This window comes from Protopterus annectens, chromosome 16.part0 (assembly GCF_019279795.1).
Source record: "Protopterus annectens isolate FY-2018-M chromosome 16.part0, PAN1.0, whole genome shotgun sequence".
Classification (NCBI taxonomy): domain Eukaryota; kingdom Metazoa; phylum Chordata; order Ceratodontiformes; family Protopteridae; genus Protopterus; species Protopterus annectens.
Genome location: NC_056750.1, coordinates 122,331,804 through 122,348,479, shown reverse-complemented (window position 1 = coordinate 122,348,479; position 16,676 = coordinate 122,331,804). Strand labels below are relative to the sequence as shown.

Here is a 16,676-nt window from a genome sequence, read left to right as displayed (position 1 = left end):
AGCCAAAAATATATTCCTTAAGTGTTTCGGCTCGGCGCCTTCCATTTAATCATGTGTCATTATATGTCATCTCGCTACTGATACATTTATATGTTTTGCTTTGTTGTTGTCTCTTTTTCCATAAGTAGCTTGTCACTCTTTCTTTAGTACGGTATGAAGTCTAGTTTGATATATGACAAATAGTTTCTTTTTCAAAATAGTGCCTTATTAAGCCCTAGGAACCCTGTCTTTGGCAGATAAATTACAGGAGGACTCCTATAGGGGAGGCGCTTAGTCAGCTTTAACTGCTGCACATATAGAGGAAGAAGCTTATGCATGTCCGGTTTGTGGGATGCTTAACTGCCTCTAAATATCGAACTGTATGCCAAACTGACTAACAGGACAATTTTATTGTGCATTATGGTAACGACTACTTTTTGTCTTTGTACATAATATAATGATGTCACTTGTAATCGCTTATTCTATTTGGTCAGTGTAAGAACCTGTCACGCTAAACGTGGTATAATGTGGATCCAAATAATCCGAGTTATTGATAGTGTGTTGATTACCACTGCCATATCAAGAGTCTACTTTTACCATAGGGCACCCTATGAATCCCTACAGGTTATATGCATATGAGTTGAACTTAACTAATAACCTTTTGAAATTTTATGAAGATTTCTTTACAAATTTACCTGTTTCACTGTTTTTACATGATGTGTAATTTTGGGTTACATATGGGCATTTTGTCTATAGATCACAACGCTGTTTTACTTTTAATGTTGTTACCTTATAATTTGCCAGGTTGATCAGACTTGCGTTTTGTCTATGATTTCCTTGGAAGCTATAAGGATTTTAAGAAGGGATATGCTGTCTAAGCTTGGGCTTGATATGAGTTTGTACAGATTTTGTAAATATTGCATTTGTTATTCAATTATTGAGTTAGCTATAACGTCACACTCACGCATTCTCTCAGTTGCTATAGGGATGTGGGTATGCACAGGTATAGGATTGAGAGACTTAAGTGCCATGATCTTACGAATTGCTGCATTAATATTATGGTATTTCAGTGTTTATACTATTCTTCTATTTTTCTTCTATATTTTTCACTCTCTGATAAATATTCATATAGGTTTTATACACAACATGTTTAGACAACATATCTAATACTAGTATGGCTAATAGCTCTAGAGTATTGATAGTGTCATCATGGAATGTTAGGGGACTCAACAACTGTGATAAAAAAAACTAGTAATGCATATTTTACTTAAAGCTAACTGTGATGTATGCTTTCTGCAAGAGACACATTTATTAAGTGCAGATTGGATTAATGACATGAAAAAACCCTGGATTAGTGATATTATTTCCTCTGGCTCGGTTAACAATTCTAAGGGGGTGGCTATTATTGTTAAACAATCCTCCCAGATACAGATTATATCAAAAGGGGGTGACCAAGAGGGTAGATGGTGCTATTTCACCTGTTGTATTCAGTCAATAAATAATCCAATACTATTTCTTAATATTTATGGGCCATGCTCTGGGCAATCTGAATTTATTATGAATATCTACAATCTTTTGCTTAAATTTCCAAATCATGACCTAATAATTGGAGGAGACTGGAATGTTGTTGTTAACCCCCAGTTAGATCGTTTAGGGAAAGATAGTTATGGTAATTTGGTAGCTTGTAAAGCCTTAACAGACATGATTGATGATTTTGACCTATGGGACCCCATTGCATCTAGTACTACTCCTTTGGATGACAGCCATAAACATTTTACTTATTTTTCCAAATGTCATCACTCATGGTCCCGGATTGACTATTTTTTTATTTCAAATTACTTGAAAAATAGGAGAATTAAGTTCTCAGTAGAGCCCCGTTTCCTATCAGACCACTCAAGAATAATCTTAGAAATCAGCTTAACCCACTCTAGTACACTTATATTTCCTTCCTGGTCTTTGAACTGCAATCTCCTGAACGATAAGTCTCTAGGTAACAACGTTAAAATGACTCTTAAAGATCTTTTTGGTAATAAACAGGATGAATCCATCTCTTTTGACACTAGATGGGCTGCAACCAAAGCTGTACTTCGAGGTATCTTCATCAAAAAAGTGAGTTTTCTTAAAAAGCTACGTGCTAAAAAATTAGTAGACCTACAGGTAGATATTGATCGCCTAGATAAGAAGCTGATAGATAGATACTCTGAGGGCACAGAAAAAGAATTAACTGCCAAGCAAAAAGAGCTATTTGATTACCACCAATCTAACTTGTCCCTATGGGAATTCAGGTATATAGCGAGATTCTCAGAATACATTCAAACTCCCTCCAAGGCTTTGGCGAGAATAATTCTTAACACACCTAGATCCCCGAGAATTTCTTGCCTCCAGTACAAGAATCAGGTTTATAGATCTGATGAGCATATCATCCAGCTCTTTCACCAAATATACTCAGAAACCTGTGCTAATACTAACTTTATGACCTCAAAGGAAGAGATGGGAAAGTTTCTGGATATGATTTATTTCCCGAGAATTACCGAACTACAAAAAGACCCACTCTCAGCCCAGTTTAATATTAAAGAAATTATAGAGGTTATTGACAAATTGAAGGTAGGAAAGGCTCCAGGCCCAGATGGTTTTCCATCTGAATTCTATAAGTCATATAAAGTTATTCTAGCCCCTATTCTATTAGATCTATTTAAATCCATTGCTGCTAACGGTATTAGAGATCCATATATTAATTATTCGAAAACTATTTTAATTCCTAAAAATACATTGGACAGCACTAATCCCAATAATTACAGACCGATATCACTTATGAACGTAGATATTAAAATCTTGTCCTCCATATTAGCGAATAGACTGAAAGGAGTATTAAATGACTTGATCTCCCCAGAACAAGCTGGATTTATGAGTAACAGACATACATGGGACAATACCCTAACACTAGAATCTATGATAAAATTAACTAAGCAGAACCGAGACCCTATCTATGCCTTGATATTGGACGCAAGCAAAGCCTTCGACAGAGTTAATTGGGATTTCCTGTTTTTGACTCTCTTAAAATTTGGCTTCCCCTCTGAATTCATCGACTTAATTAAGATTCTATATAATAGCTCATACACCCATCTTTGCATAAATAAAAAATTCTCAAATCCGATAAAAATTGCCAATGGTACAAGACAGGGGTGCCCTTTGTCTCCCTTATTGTTCAACCTATATATAGAGGTACTACTCCTGTTTGTTGCGCAGAAATCCTATCATGCTATCCCGAGGGTATGTAATTTTAACATTAAATTCACTGCCTTTGCAGACGACCTTAATTTGTATTTCATGTATCCCTCTAACGACGCTATGAAATTAATAAACTCCATAGATACCTTTGCAGCGATTTCTGACTATAAAATCAATGCCAATAAATCGCATATTTTCCAAATTAATCCTGAAGCGCATAAACCACATCTTTTTCCAGTCTTGCCTTTCCGTACCTGTCACTCCTTGAATTATCTGGGCGTCACATATGAGTATACGTATTCCTCTATTATGCAAGCTAACTTAGTAAAAGTTTGGAACTCTATCACACAAGATATGAAACGATGGCAACTAATGAAACTTTCTACACTTTCAAAAATCTCCATTGTCAAAATGAATATACTTCCAAAAATTCTTTATCAATACAATTCCTCTTTATCCTCGGTCACAATTACTTTTATTAAGAAAATGCAGAAAGAGATTGGAAAATTTATCTGGTACCCAAAATCAGTTAGAATCTCCTATTACAAACTCACAGCTCCTAAACTAAAGGGAGGCATGGCGATGCCAAACTTTATTCTATACTATAGAATTATTCGCGCTAACAGAATTCTCGCTATTGCCAACTATACCACTGGATCCATATCATGGACCCCTATATGGATTAAGTTATGGTACAAATATGCCATTAATAATAATATTAATCCCAAATCTTTACCTTTCCTGATGAGAACTTCCATTAGAAAATTTAAATTACATAGTATTCTTAAAGACTTAATTGATAATTTTCAGGAACTATTTAAATCTGTGGGTTTATCTAATGCCCTCTTGTTATTTCAGCCTATCCACCTTAATCCAAATATTAAAATGGGAGGCCAAATGTTAAACTTAAACAAATTTCCCCTGATTAAAAACTGCACGATATGGGATATACACAAATTTAAACACCTCTCACTGAATAAGTTTAGAGAGGTCCTTTCGCTGTCTAAGGCCTATACTATTATCTTGAGGCAACTAAGAGATCTTATCTCATCCCTCCTTTTAAATCAATATAACTCAGAATCTGAGATTAATACAGTCGCACAGCTACTCCTAAGTCTAAACTCCAATAAGCACATGCTCTCCATAGCGTACAAAGCATTCTCCTCATACCTATACGGAGATGAAGTTACCTTCGCTGACTATTGGAGCAGACAAGGATTTAATTTATCCTCGCAGCAGAAGAAAGAATCGATAAATCTCATGCTTAAATACTCCCCCTTTAAGAAATTTACTTTTACCCAATTCATGATTACAAATAATCTATACCTTACTCCAACTCACTTAAATAAATTCAATGCTTCTATCCCCACTTCGTGCCCTTGTTGTTCTCACCCTCATGCAGACATTATCCATATACTATGGTACTGTAAATATGCTCATAACCTATGGTGCTCCCTCAAGATTAGACTAACTAAAATGGGGTACCATAAATCAACATTATCTTGGGAAATGGCTCTACTTCACATTACCAATATTAATATGTCACCTCTTAGACTTAAAAGTCTGATCATCATCTGCCTTTTGATTAAATTCTATATTACTAAGCATTGGATAGATCGCTCCAAACTAACCTGGGGGGGATTTAAAAAGGTGGCAGTTACATATATAACTTCTCAAAAATTAATAACTGTTAGTTCTCATAAAAAATTGGAACTTAAAAAAATATGGGATTTCATCTTTTCACTCCTAGATATGGTATAACTGAGCCATGCTAACATACTTCTTATAAATAAGAAGTCGTTTTTTTTTTTTTTATTAAGATTTTTTGAGAATCCCCATCTTTTTATAACTTTTTATATTTTTCCTTTTCCCTTTAAGTTTTATGGATAGGCGGCTTTATAATTTATTTTTGAACATACTGAATATCATGGCACTTTGTATATAGTTATTTTTATTTCCTTCAAATAACAGTTCGATTCGTTAATTTCTTTTATACGTAGTGTTGTGTTTTCACACTGCTTATGCATTCATATATCTTGTTAACTTCTAGATGTTTGTGATTTTATTGTTGAATTATATTAAAATGCAATAAAGTTTATTTGGAAAAAAAAAATAATAAAGGAAAATGTCGGACATTTAAATGTGGGTCATGTAACCAGTGTTGTTACATGATGGACAAGAGGGTGTTTTTTATACCATCTAGGAAGCATTTGTTGAGAGCTACAAGGTTTTACAATTGCAACACGAAAGGTGTTGTTTATTTAGTGGTCTGTGAGACTTGTTTCAGTTTTTATTTTAAGAAAACAGAGAGGAATTTGAAAAGGAGAGTGTATGAACACATTTATGATGTGAGCAATGCTAAAGAGTCCAATGCATTATACAAACATTATAGGGACTGTAGGGACATGAAACTCAAGTTCTTTGTATTGGAACAGGTGGTCACTGATCCCCAGGGAGGTTGCTGGGAAGCTAGGTTGGAGTATAAGGAGCTTTACTGGCAACTCAAGTTAGATTCAGGAAGGACTCCGGGTTTAAATGATCGTATTAGTATCAACAGTGTGTTAAAATTAAGAGCAACAAAATTGTGACTGTGTAGTATATACATAACATGTCATGTAGCCCATTTATTCAAGTTCAGGGTCATTTTTAGAGACATGCATTGTATTTTATTATAATAATATACTGACAAGATTTTTAGACCAATTTTTTTTATACAGTCCAGTTTTATTATATATTTGTATGAAAGAATTATAATATCTGGTTAGAGTTACATCTGAAGATCTGAATGAATAGAGGCCTTTAAATGACTAATGCTCAGTTAAATGGTTTTAAGATGATTGGATTCATGATTGACGGCATTATTTAGTGTCTATATTATATCATCGAACACTTAAAAAAGCGAACGATGAATAACCAAACCCATGTAAGCAAAAGTTTACAATCTCAAAATCTCAAAACAGTCAAGGGAAAAAAATCGCTGTTCCAAAAAAAAAAGAAAAAAAAACTTGAAATAATACATAAAGTGGTGGGCTTTACTCCCCACACCTCCGTACTTAAATATACCAACTCTGAGATTGCACTTCAGTGCCGAAAATGGCAAAGTAATGGAAGCAACCAAGCAAATTCTTTCCCTGGGAAAGAATTCGCTTAAAAGCCATTTGCTATTTTGCATTTTCGTTGTTTTAAGTTCGACCAAGACGCATTCAATATAATGCGTCTTCGGTCATTTAATAGGAACCCCATTATTTAAAGCACTGCTTTTGGCATTTTAATTTGTTCTGAAGAAGCCTGGGGATGTTCCGGGTGAAAGCACTTAACTGTATTTGTGATTGTGTAGCCACTTGGAATAAATCGTTTTTTGGGTCTGCTGTCCTTACTTGCCTTGGAGTTCCCTGGTTTTTGTTAAGTTACAGACCTGTTTCCCATAGGCAGTAGCTTGCCTTTTGTAGGTAATGCTCAGTAACAGGTAATTGCCTGTGCACCAATCTGTGGCTCAGACTTGCTAACTGCATCTAGAACAGCAGGGTTACACTTTCATTATTCAATGACATAGCACAACAGTGCAATATTTAAGGCCTTCGTGTAGGCTGTAGCCCCTTTCTTAGTCTGTGAGATGGACATTAGTGAGGTGTGGAGTCTAGAGCATCACACAGGGTAGGTACTAATACTGCCCACTGTTGAGATTTATGAGGTATGTTCACAGTTTTGCATGCTATGTTTAGCCATTGTCAGTTGACTTTATGATTACCTGGCAGTTCTGTGTTCAACATTGTGGGTTGAGTTCAGTAAGGGGTTAGACATCATACCCATCAGAATATGCATGCTGCTGCAGCAGCTGGTGGTCTATCAGCTCTGTATGTTTGTAGGAGCAGACTGTGGCACCTGCCCCTGTCACTTGATTTTTGCCCCCACCCCTTTATGTATGGGTGTCATGTGGATCCCTTGTTCTAGGGGGTTGTGAGGTAGGGTAGGTCTGTAGCAGGTAGTGTAACATACAGCTGCATATGTTGCAGCCTGCAGCTGCTGCTTACTGCCCAGGACTCATAGTGAGGAGTGTGAACATGGAGGACAGCAAGCTGTATGTGTCAGTGAGGAAGCAGTGTCAGCTCTTTCATCACAGCAGAGCCAGGGTGAGGATACCCATAACAGTTCAGTCGAGGCATGTGCCTAGGGTACATTTTTTATGTAACAGTGTGAATCAGAGAGTAGTAGGTGACATACCAGTAGGCTATATAAATATGTGCAGTGTGTCCATATCTACAGTCCTTTGACTTGCTAATGTGTAGCAGTTAATTCAGTAGCAGCAACCTGTTTTAGTTAAAATTGCATGACTCAGTCATTATTTGCTGTATTGACAAGAATGTAAGTTAAGTGCAACACACTTGATTCAAACACAGGACTATGGGTGGCAAATGTACTCTATGCATGGCATTTAACAGACTAAGCTACAGACTGACAGCTGCAGTTGGTGTATTGGCAAGATATATGTCCATCCATACAGTCTGTGACACAGGAACTGCATCAGCATGTTTTCTGATGAGTATGAGGTGTGACACTCAAATGTCAGTCATACCTTTCTAACCTCTTTAATAACTTGCCCGTACTTTAGCAGACAGATATCTTTTTGTGAAACCATGCCAGAACTAGGGGCACAGCTGTGGACATTCTGCAACAGTCTGTACAGTTGACTGCTATACCTGCTATCCCAGGCCTCACATACATCCATTAATATTTATTTGGCTATGTACTGGTGTCGTTTCTGCATCACAGTCCCAAGTACACTGTCAATTTGCCCATTATATGTACTTGCAGTGTGTCAGTATCAATCAGGATATGTTGGTGGAAACATGTTGTAATTCAGAGTTGAGTAGCCTAGTGGGGTAAAGCACTGTGCTGTAGTTAGCAGGGTTCTGAATTTGAGAATTGGCAGGGCCAGGGAGATTATTTTGCAGATGTGCCTCACACTTTCAAAAACACATAAAATGATTAAGGCACTTTAAAGTAGTTTTAAACAGATTTGCATGGTGCGCCGCACCTCTTAGCTCCACTTAAACCCGCATTAATTATAAAAAAGGAAAGAAAAAAGGAGTGACAGGAAAGTGTTGAAATGGGGCAAGCAGGGGGAAAACCTACTGAAAGATGTGCAGGATGGGTGTAGGAAAGGACCATAGCTCTCTTCACAGAATTTGGAGCTTGGAGCCTCACACCCCAGAGAGAGGACTGAGGGCAATATAACTGTGTTGATTAATTCATGTAATAATTAATTATGTCCAGTGGATGTGGGTGTGAAATAGAGAGCTATGTATGAGGCAATATTTTTTTGTGGGGGGGGGGCTAGGTCCCCTTTTTTTTTAAAGTGAGAGTGGAATGTTGGGGAAGGAATATATGTACATGTGGGGAGGTAAGTTGAGTAGGAGAGGTTGCATTTGCAGACAGACAAGACAGCATACAATGATGGTGTGTGGCACATGGAGGTAAACACCTTGGATGGGGAGGGTGTTGTGGAATCAGAGAGCCATGTGCCCCCAGATGTAGCAGTGTGACTGAGCTCCCTACTTATTGGCAATCAACACAGGTCCTTCACTGCCCTGAAGGTGGCTGTGCTGGATGCTGGAAGCCGGGGCCACCTTGCCCCCCCAGGTTTTCCAGTCTGCCCTCAATCCAGCGCAGGCAGTTCTCATAACCACGATGCACTATCCTGCACACCATCACCAGTAGCTGATCTTGGGTGACAACCCCCCCTCCACCCCTGCTCCCAGGGGCAGATGGGCCCCATCCCCTGAGGCAGTTCTGCCCATAGATGGTGCAGGGCCAGTAGAGGGCCACCACTGACCTGGTGACACAGCTTGCTGAGGTAGGGTAGGCGGATCACCAGGAACCAGCCTACCCGGTCGAGCTGTGGTGTTGAGGTATTTCAATGTGTATAGGTTAGCAACGAACATAATATTTTGTTAGAAGAATAATAGTAACGTAATGAATAAACCGGTATCAAGTCAGGCAAATGCTCCTTTCCAAGAATAAAAGTAAAATAATCAGCTAAAGTGAAAGCATAGGAGCAAAGCAGATAAACCAGTGGAATAGTCCAAAAATCCTGCAACGATCCAAAAACACTCTTCAAGTGATATTCACAATGATGTTCAAGAATCACAAAACTAATGTAGTAAAAGATTAAATAGGACTTTATTTCATGAGATAAGCGCTTTCGCTCTATGTAGCTTCTTCAGATCTCTTAACTACAAGACAAAATGCAAAAAACAAAATATATACACATGCCAATTAAATGATCAATTAATCAAACAGGAAAATTTAAAAGAGAGATGTCAAGGTCACATATTGCATATGATAAATAGCATATAACTAAGATTTGAAGAACATAGTGGGTGATATCCCTAAGTTCCAGTATAGGAATAAGAATAATTTAAAAAAGATGCTATGTTATCCAAAATATGGTAGGAAAGGTAGGACAATAGGCTACACGGGACCATGTGGATATTGTAATTTCTGTTCATTTATGGTTACAAGTACTGATTTTTTGCATCCAGATTTAAAGATAGTTTTTAGCACGAATGTTAATGCAAATTGCATGACGTGTCATTTAGTATACCTAGCTGTTTGTCAAACCTGCTCTTGCTTCTACGTAGGTAAAACTAATCGTCCCCTCAGGGACAGACTGAGGGAACATGTCTATCATATTAAGAAAGGATCATCACATAATGCTCTAGCGAAGCATGTTAATCTTTTAGGGAACACACATGAGTTCCTATTTAGAGTATTAGAAGTCATATCCCCGAGTAAGAGAGGGGGTGACATTAGGACATTCACTGAAAGTAAGGAAAGTGACTGGATTGTTTTACTTAGAGCTGACAGTGGGTCAGGACTCAATGAGAGAGCCTCAATAAAACCTAGACTGAGGGGACGTAGGAACATTAGGTAAATGACTGTAAACGTTTGACATTTTTTATATCTCTGTTGTACACATATGAGTGCCAATATGAGTGTGTCTTCCACGTTTTTAACTTCACCCATATCCATTTTATATGTATGCATATATTTATGTGTATGTACTCAGCACACATGTATACATTCTTTACACATACCTGCTTTTTAGATACATATTTATATAAATATATATGTATTTTTTTTACATATATATTTCTTATACATGTTTAACAGATGTCATACATACACATGCTTTTCTATGGTTACACATATGCGTTTAGAGTGCACAGTTTAGCCTGGTTATTTTAGTATTCATTCCTTATTATTTTTTATGTTTTAGTTATATGCTATTTATCATATGCAATATGTGACCTAGACATCTCTCTTTTAAAATTTCCTGTTTGATTAATTGATCATTTAATTGGCATGTGTATATATTTTGCTTTTTGCATTTTGTCTTGTTAAGAGATCTGAGGAAGCTACATATAGCGAAAGCGCTTATCTCATGAAATAAAGTCCTATTTAGTCTTTTACTACATTAGTTTTGTGATTCTTGAATATCATTGTGAATATCATTTGAAGAGTTTTTTTGGATTATTGCAGGATTTTTGGACTATTCCACTGGTTTATCTGCTTCACTCCTATCCTTTCACTTTAGCTGATAATATTTTGTTAGTTATAACAGCATGCCAGAACATTGGAAATAAACCAGTAACATAACACTGCATAGTATATCGAACACAACAATAAGTGAGATAACAGTCAGTATAGTTACAGCATGCCAGTAACAGTTATGGCATAAGGCCAACAACATAGGTAATTCAACATGTTATGTTAATATGCAACCATTGTATTACATAACAATAATAAAACACAAGGCCCAACATAACATTTAGAGAACAACATTTGTTAATAGTAACCCATAACTGATGGATTACAATAATAAATTATGATGAAGATAAGGGGTGGGGAGAGAAAAATACCGTCTATTAGTGCTAGTATAGGCAATATAGTTTGTAACAGTACTGTTAATTACTCTACAAGTCTGTCCTTCTTTTATGTATAACTGTGCCCTATAGCTGCTGTAGCATGTACATACCTCTCAAGCTATCCACATGGGACAGTATGGGCCAAGTTGTAACACCTACAGGTACACAACTACAGAGGACTATTACATGTCAGGTGGACCTATATGACTTCCAAGGTGTACTGTGGACTGATGTAGTGTGACTGTGCTATTGACATTATCATGTTGATGATAGATCTGTGACAGAGGGGTTGGGCAACAGTGATTACAGTCTGTGACAGTGTGACACTTGAAAGACATGTATAGTGTACAGTTCAGAGAGTAAACAACTGTCATGCTGTCCTTGGCAGGCATGGGATTATACTGTCAGCAGTACACAGACACACCAGGCATACAGCCACACCATGATTACATATTTTATTTATTGTAATATCTTTTATTAATATTGTACTTGTTGCCTTTATTTTCTGACATCTTATCACACTCCTGATCAATGCTGTTAGCAGTCTGTTATGTCTGGACACACAAATTATTGACCCATAATAAGGGCTACTGAACCTATTTACCTGTAATTCCTGTGGGGGAGAAAATCTGTTAACAATACTTAACTGATTCAGTAATATTTCTTAGTACTTATCACTGGATTTGAACCCTGGTCTGTGTGTGGCAAAATGTACATCAGACACAGCATTTAACAAACTGAGCTACTGAGCCACTGCTGGGTATTGACTGCCTGATATTTTCCTAGAGCTCACCTGGACACAACATATGACCTTGTAATAGTAGTACAGTTTTATACAAGACTGCAGTGACAGTTGAACACACATGCATGAGAGTCATGCATGACAGATACTAGGTAAACTGTACATTAATACACAGAATGCAGGTGTACACAATAAACTCTTAGTGGGTGGAAATATCTGTGATGTGTACAAACCATATAGGAGTATTGGGTTGGCTACCTGACCCATATACAGTTGCAGATAGTATATTTGCAGTCAACAGCTATTACAGTTTCATACTTGCCTGCAGCACCGTAACTCGGAGCAGGAATACATATAGCTGAAATGCAATGGTTAACACAAGACAATCCTGATATACACAATATACCTTGGGTGTTCCTTCTATTGCTTCAGACGTCAGTGCAGATAATTTCATAATGCATATATTTTGTAGTACAGCTCTAAATCTACAGTTTAGCATAACACTCTTTCTTAGCTAACTTTGAGTTGGTGAGTGGTATTCTTTGTGCTGTTATTCCAGAGCAGATGTCATACTCAGTTTCATGAATAACAGCCCTACTTACACACATATTGTACAACACAGCTTTATTGGTGGACCTTCATGCAGTTATTGTCATATTTCCGAGTCTTTATTAAACAACATTTTGGATAATGCAGGTGTTGCAATACAGCTGTAATTCCACAATTAATGCAGTAGATTCTTTATTTCATTAACATTATCAGGTTTAATGCTTTAATCTTTATTGCACTATACTTTGGAGTAGAAAATTATTGCAGTACAGCCCTACATCCACATTTATTGCATTACACAAATTTGTACTATATGCACCTACTGGCAGTGACTGAATCCCATCCCAAGCATCCTGGACCCAGGTGTCCAGAAGTCCACTCTTCCACTGCTTCAGATTGTCAAAATGGTGCTGATAACTGTTGCACTGGTGAGATCATGTGCCAGCCAGTCCCAGGCCTCTGACTTAAACTCCAATCCCTGGTACTGGCCCTGCAGCAGCTGGTCATCATGGTATTTCACTAGGAGTCCAACCATGTCCCTGGACTCCAGAATGCCCACCGCTGTGCCCGGAAGTGTGCACCCTCTCCAACACCTGCTATAGTTGCTGCATGGTTCAAACTCCAACAGGTTATGCTATATTCCTGCCTGTTGCAGTTAAATAAGCCTGTTTTCCCATCCTTGCACATCATTGGGCCATTTTTAAAAATGCAGCACTTCGCTTGGCACTGTGCAAACCAGCTTAGCTGAGCTCAGCATTGCTTAAACTGCCAATGCTTAGCAATGCTTAGTGGTGTGGAAACCGGTTAAGCATTGCCAAGTGGTGCTGAAACAGAAATCATTTTAGCAGTACTTATCTTGGCTTAGCACAGCTTAGCAGTGTGCAGCAGAGCGCAGCAGATCATAATTTAAAAATAATTCACATGATTTATATTTCAAAAATAATTGTTTAATTTCCCTTCTCTGTATTCAAACCCTGTACCTACTGCACATGAGGCCATGACTATAACCACTTGGTTTTGTGGATATGGGGAATACTGCTGTACATTTAAATATACCTATGAGCCAGTGTAGGAAGTAGAGAGATGGTGGAACCAAGAGCCCAAAAATATAAATATAAGTATGAGTAAAGAGACTTGTAGGCTGGAGAATAAAATACTTGAAATATATTCCAAAACACAAAGTTAGGTAAGCGCTTTTGAGGCAATCTTCTTCATCAGACCTTAATAAGCCACGCAGTGCCATGCAAACCCGCTCAGCTATGCTTAAACTTGACCTTTGGATTTATAATTAAAAGTATCCCGTTTCTATGTTTAGATGTCTGACAAATGTTCATTGCTGCACGCCATACTGTACCACACAAACATAAAAAAAAATAATAATAATATTTAAATACATACCCATACATTGTTTTACTGCACTTTGACAGTGCAGGGTTGTGTTACCCATCTCCGGACACAGTAACGCACTTCCTACACTGATTCAGTAACCGTGTTACATGGCTCTCCCTTGGTAACGTGCCTACATTACTATGCATGGTGCACTAACGAAGGGGAACCACATACATGGCCATGGTACCTTCTGTGTAGGCTATACACTCTGCCTACACAGATTTTATTAAATCTGGGGGACAGAGTTTACATTTGCTTTCATTTTGTATATTTATTTATGCTATCTTCTGCTACCTTTAAGGCTTGTGCAAGTGTGCTCAGGAAACTCTATTTAGAGGATGCATGCTTTGGTAGTTTGATAGGGCATAATAGAAGTGAGAACAGAACCCCCACATTGTCTGGCAGTCCTCTTGTTCGTGGAGTTGTTGCTATTTAATGTGTGCTGATGTACAGCTGATTAAATTACTAATGTTACAGTTCTACATGATGTGTGACTTATTTATAACTTTCATTTCAGAAAAGCCTGAATCAGCACCCACTATACAGCTTCATCATCCTTCAAAACGTGATTTATCCTCTGGGAATATAGAAATCATTTGCATTATTAATGGTTTTGAACATACTCATATATTTTGGACTGTAGATGATGAGGCACCACCTGTAGGTGTATCAGCAGCTCCTCCTACACTGGAGAAGGAACTTGCCTACACAAAGATTTTCATCCCAGTTGATCTATTGGCTTCATATGACATCTTTACTTGTACTATCAAGCGATACCATAATTCAAAAATACCATAATTCCACAAATATTTAAAGGTTAAAAGGAATTACATTTTCCTCATGAGCTTGTTTACTAATGAGTAATTTACATACCTTGTTTATTAGTTGTATTTAATCATATAAATGCTTCTATTCATGATGTGATGTGCAGTTTAAAAATCTGTTCATGTTAATCATTAAAGTGTTACCAGCATGTTAAATTCTAAGTTTTAGATTCTGGCAGTGAGATAGTAGAAATGATATGTTAATGCATTCTTAATATTTAATCTATTATTAAACCAGATGGTGTATTATGTATTTGTTATTGAACTGTTCACCACTCTTACTTTAAAATGATAAATAAAATGCCATAAAATACCACGGTTAGTTGATATTTATCTGTAACTAAACAGTGCAGTAATAGAAATCTAGTGTATTGTTTCAAGAACTTCTTAGTAGGTAGCATTCCATTTATGCTTATTTAATTAAAACTTAAATCCCTCTCTGACAACTAAGAGACTGAGTTCAGACATGTATGCAGAACACCCACTACCAATGGCCCTCAACAAAGGGGAAATGGCAAGTCTGTTGGAGGTATCATACATTACCTATGATTCAATGAATGAAACTTGTCCCGAAGAAAAAAATGCTTTTTACTAAAATGTGTCACACTAGACACCTTTTCCTTTGTCTCAGATTTGGTTTTCATCCGGTTTCTTTAAACTGAGTTTTAACAGTTTATACCAACTGCTTATGGTTTCTCATATCCAAAAGGTGTGCTGTAGAGGAGTAGGCTGGATCCCAGTCCTAGATAAATTCCTCTACCTTGGGCCCAGTGAGTGTCAGAATGGTCTTCAACCCGCCAATTATCTCCAACTTGATTAAGGAGGTAACTCAGCGATAAATAAATGATTCTGAAATTCATATCCACACCAGTTTGTCATGTCTGCTTCTTGTTCTTTCCATCTTACATTCTCTGCACTAGATCCTTGATTTCCTTTTCAAATTATCATTATTTTCTGACTGCTGTTTTCTCTGTTGTTTTACCTCTTCATCCCTGCCACCGTTTTGGAGTCAGGGTGGTAGTTTTTTAGCATTTCATTTTATTTTTGTAATTTCATCACAGTATGTGGAACAGAGCCCTATTCTCATGTTTGCTGCACATCTTTACCTTCTCAATGTGATGTCCATCTTAACTTATGTTATTGATTTTAATGTGACCATGTTTGTCCCTCAAGTGTTTTTGGATTCCCCTTTTTATGAATTGTTATTCTATAAATTATGTGGTATGTTGAAATTGCTTTTCAGTCTGTTGGCAGCATTGCTAATATGTAAAAATGAGCCAAGCTGCCATGTAAGGTAGGTCTCAACATGTGTGCTGTGTACAGGTAATAAGTCACTTCTAAAGAGTATAGGTAATATCCTCGTGCATTTTTTTCCCAGTACAGTGCATGCAAAAGAAAAAAATGGTGGTAACGTTAATAAAAGTATTTGTACAGCTGCAGACTGGCTACTTTGGAAACTCAACAAATTTAAGCCAACTGTGAAGTCATGGTCAGTATGTCTACAGAGAGAGAGTAAAACAATTTGTAATGGTGAACATCATTTTTAAAAATAAACATGCATCATAGATGTGAGTGAGAGTGTGCAATGTGAAAGAATTACCGTGGCAGGGCTAACCACCTGGGGGTGTAAACCTTGGCTCTAGCTGATTGTCACTGGTGAAGTGACACTCTGACCCCATGTGCAAAAATGGGAAAAAAGGTTGTGGATGGATGGATGGATGGATGGATGGATGGATGGATGCATCAGCATTACTCCGTCTTATGGCTCTGTCCACATATGTGCTATTTCAGGCCATGGTTCAGCTAATGAAACCAAAAGGAAAACAATCTAAGCAATGTGTTTAAATGTTAAAGAGATATTTTGAACCCAAACTGTTGAAAATAACAGAAGGATGTCATTTTAACATTGCATTCAGAAGGCTATTGGCACTGTGATGCAAAATGCATTTGAACTAAAGCAGTGTGGAGTGAACTTTGAAGATGAGGCAAGTCCAGGAGCAGAACAATAATGACAGAGTCATGTGTGTACTCACACTG

General features: G+C 37.3%; 1 protein-coding gene across 2 annotated transcripts in view; it reads left to right on the top strand.

Moving 5' to 3' along the window:
- LOC122790357 (Ig heavy chain Mem5-like) overlaps nt 1-14,955 on the top strand; it is a 322,984-nt gene extending 308,029 nt beyond the window's left edge. For both annotated transcript variants that reach the window (XM_044057873.1, XM_044057872.1), the window contains one exon: nt 14,333-14,955. In XM_044057873.1, the coding sequence (XP_043913808.1) occupies nt 14,333-14,613 (281 nt within the window). In that variant the 3' untranslated portion in view covers nt 14,614-14,955. The remainder of the gene's footprint in view (nt 1-14,332) is intronic.
- Nucleotides 14,956-16,676: the final 1,721 nt, after the last annotated feature.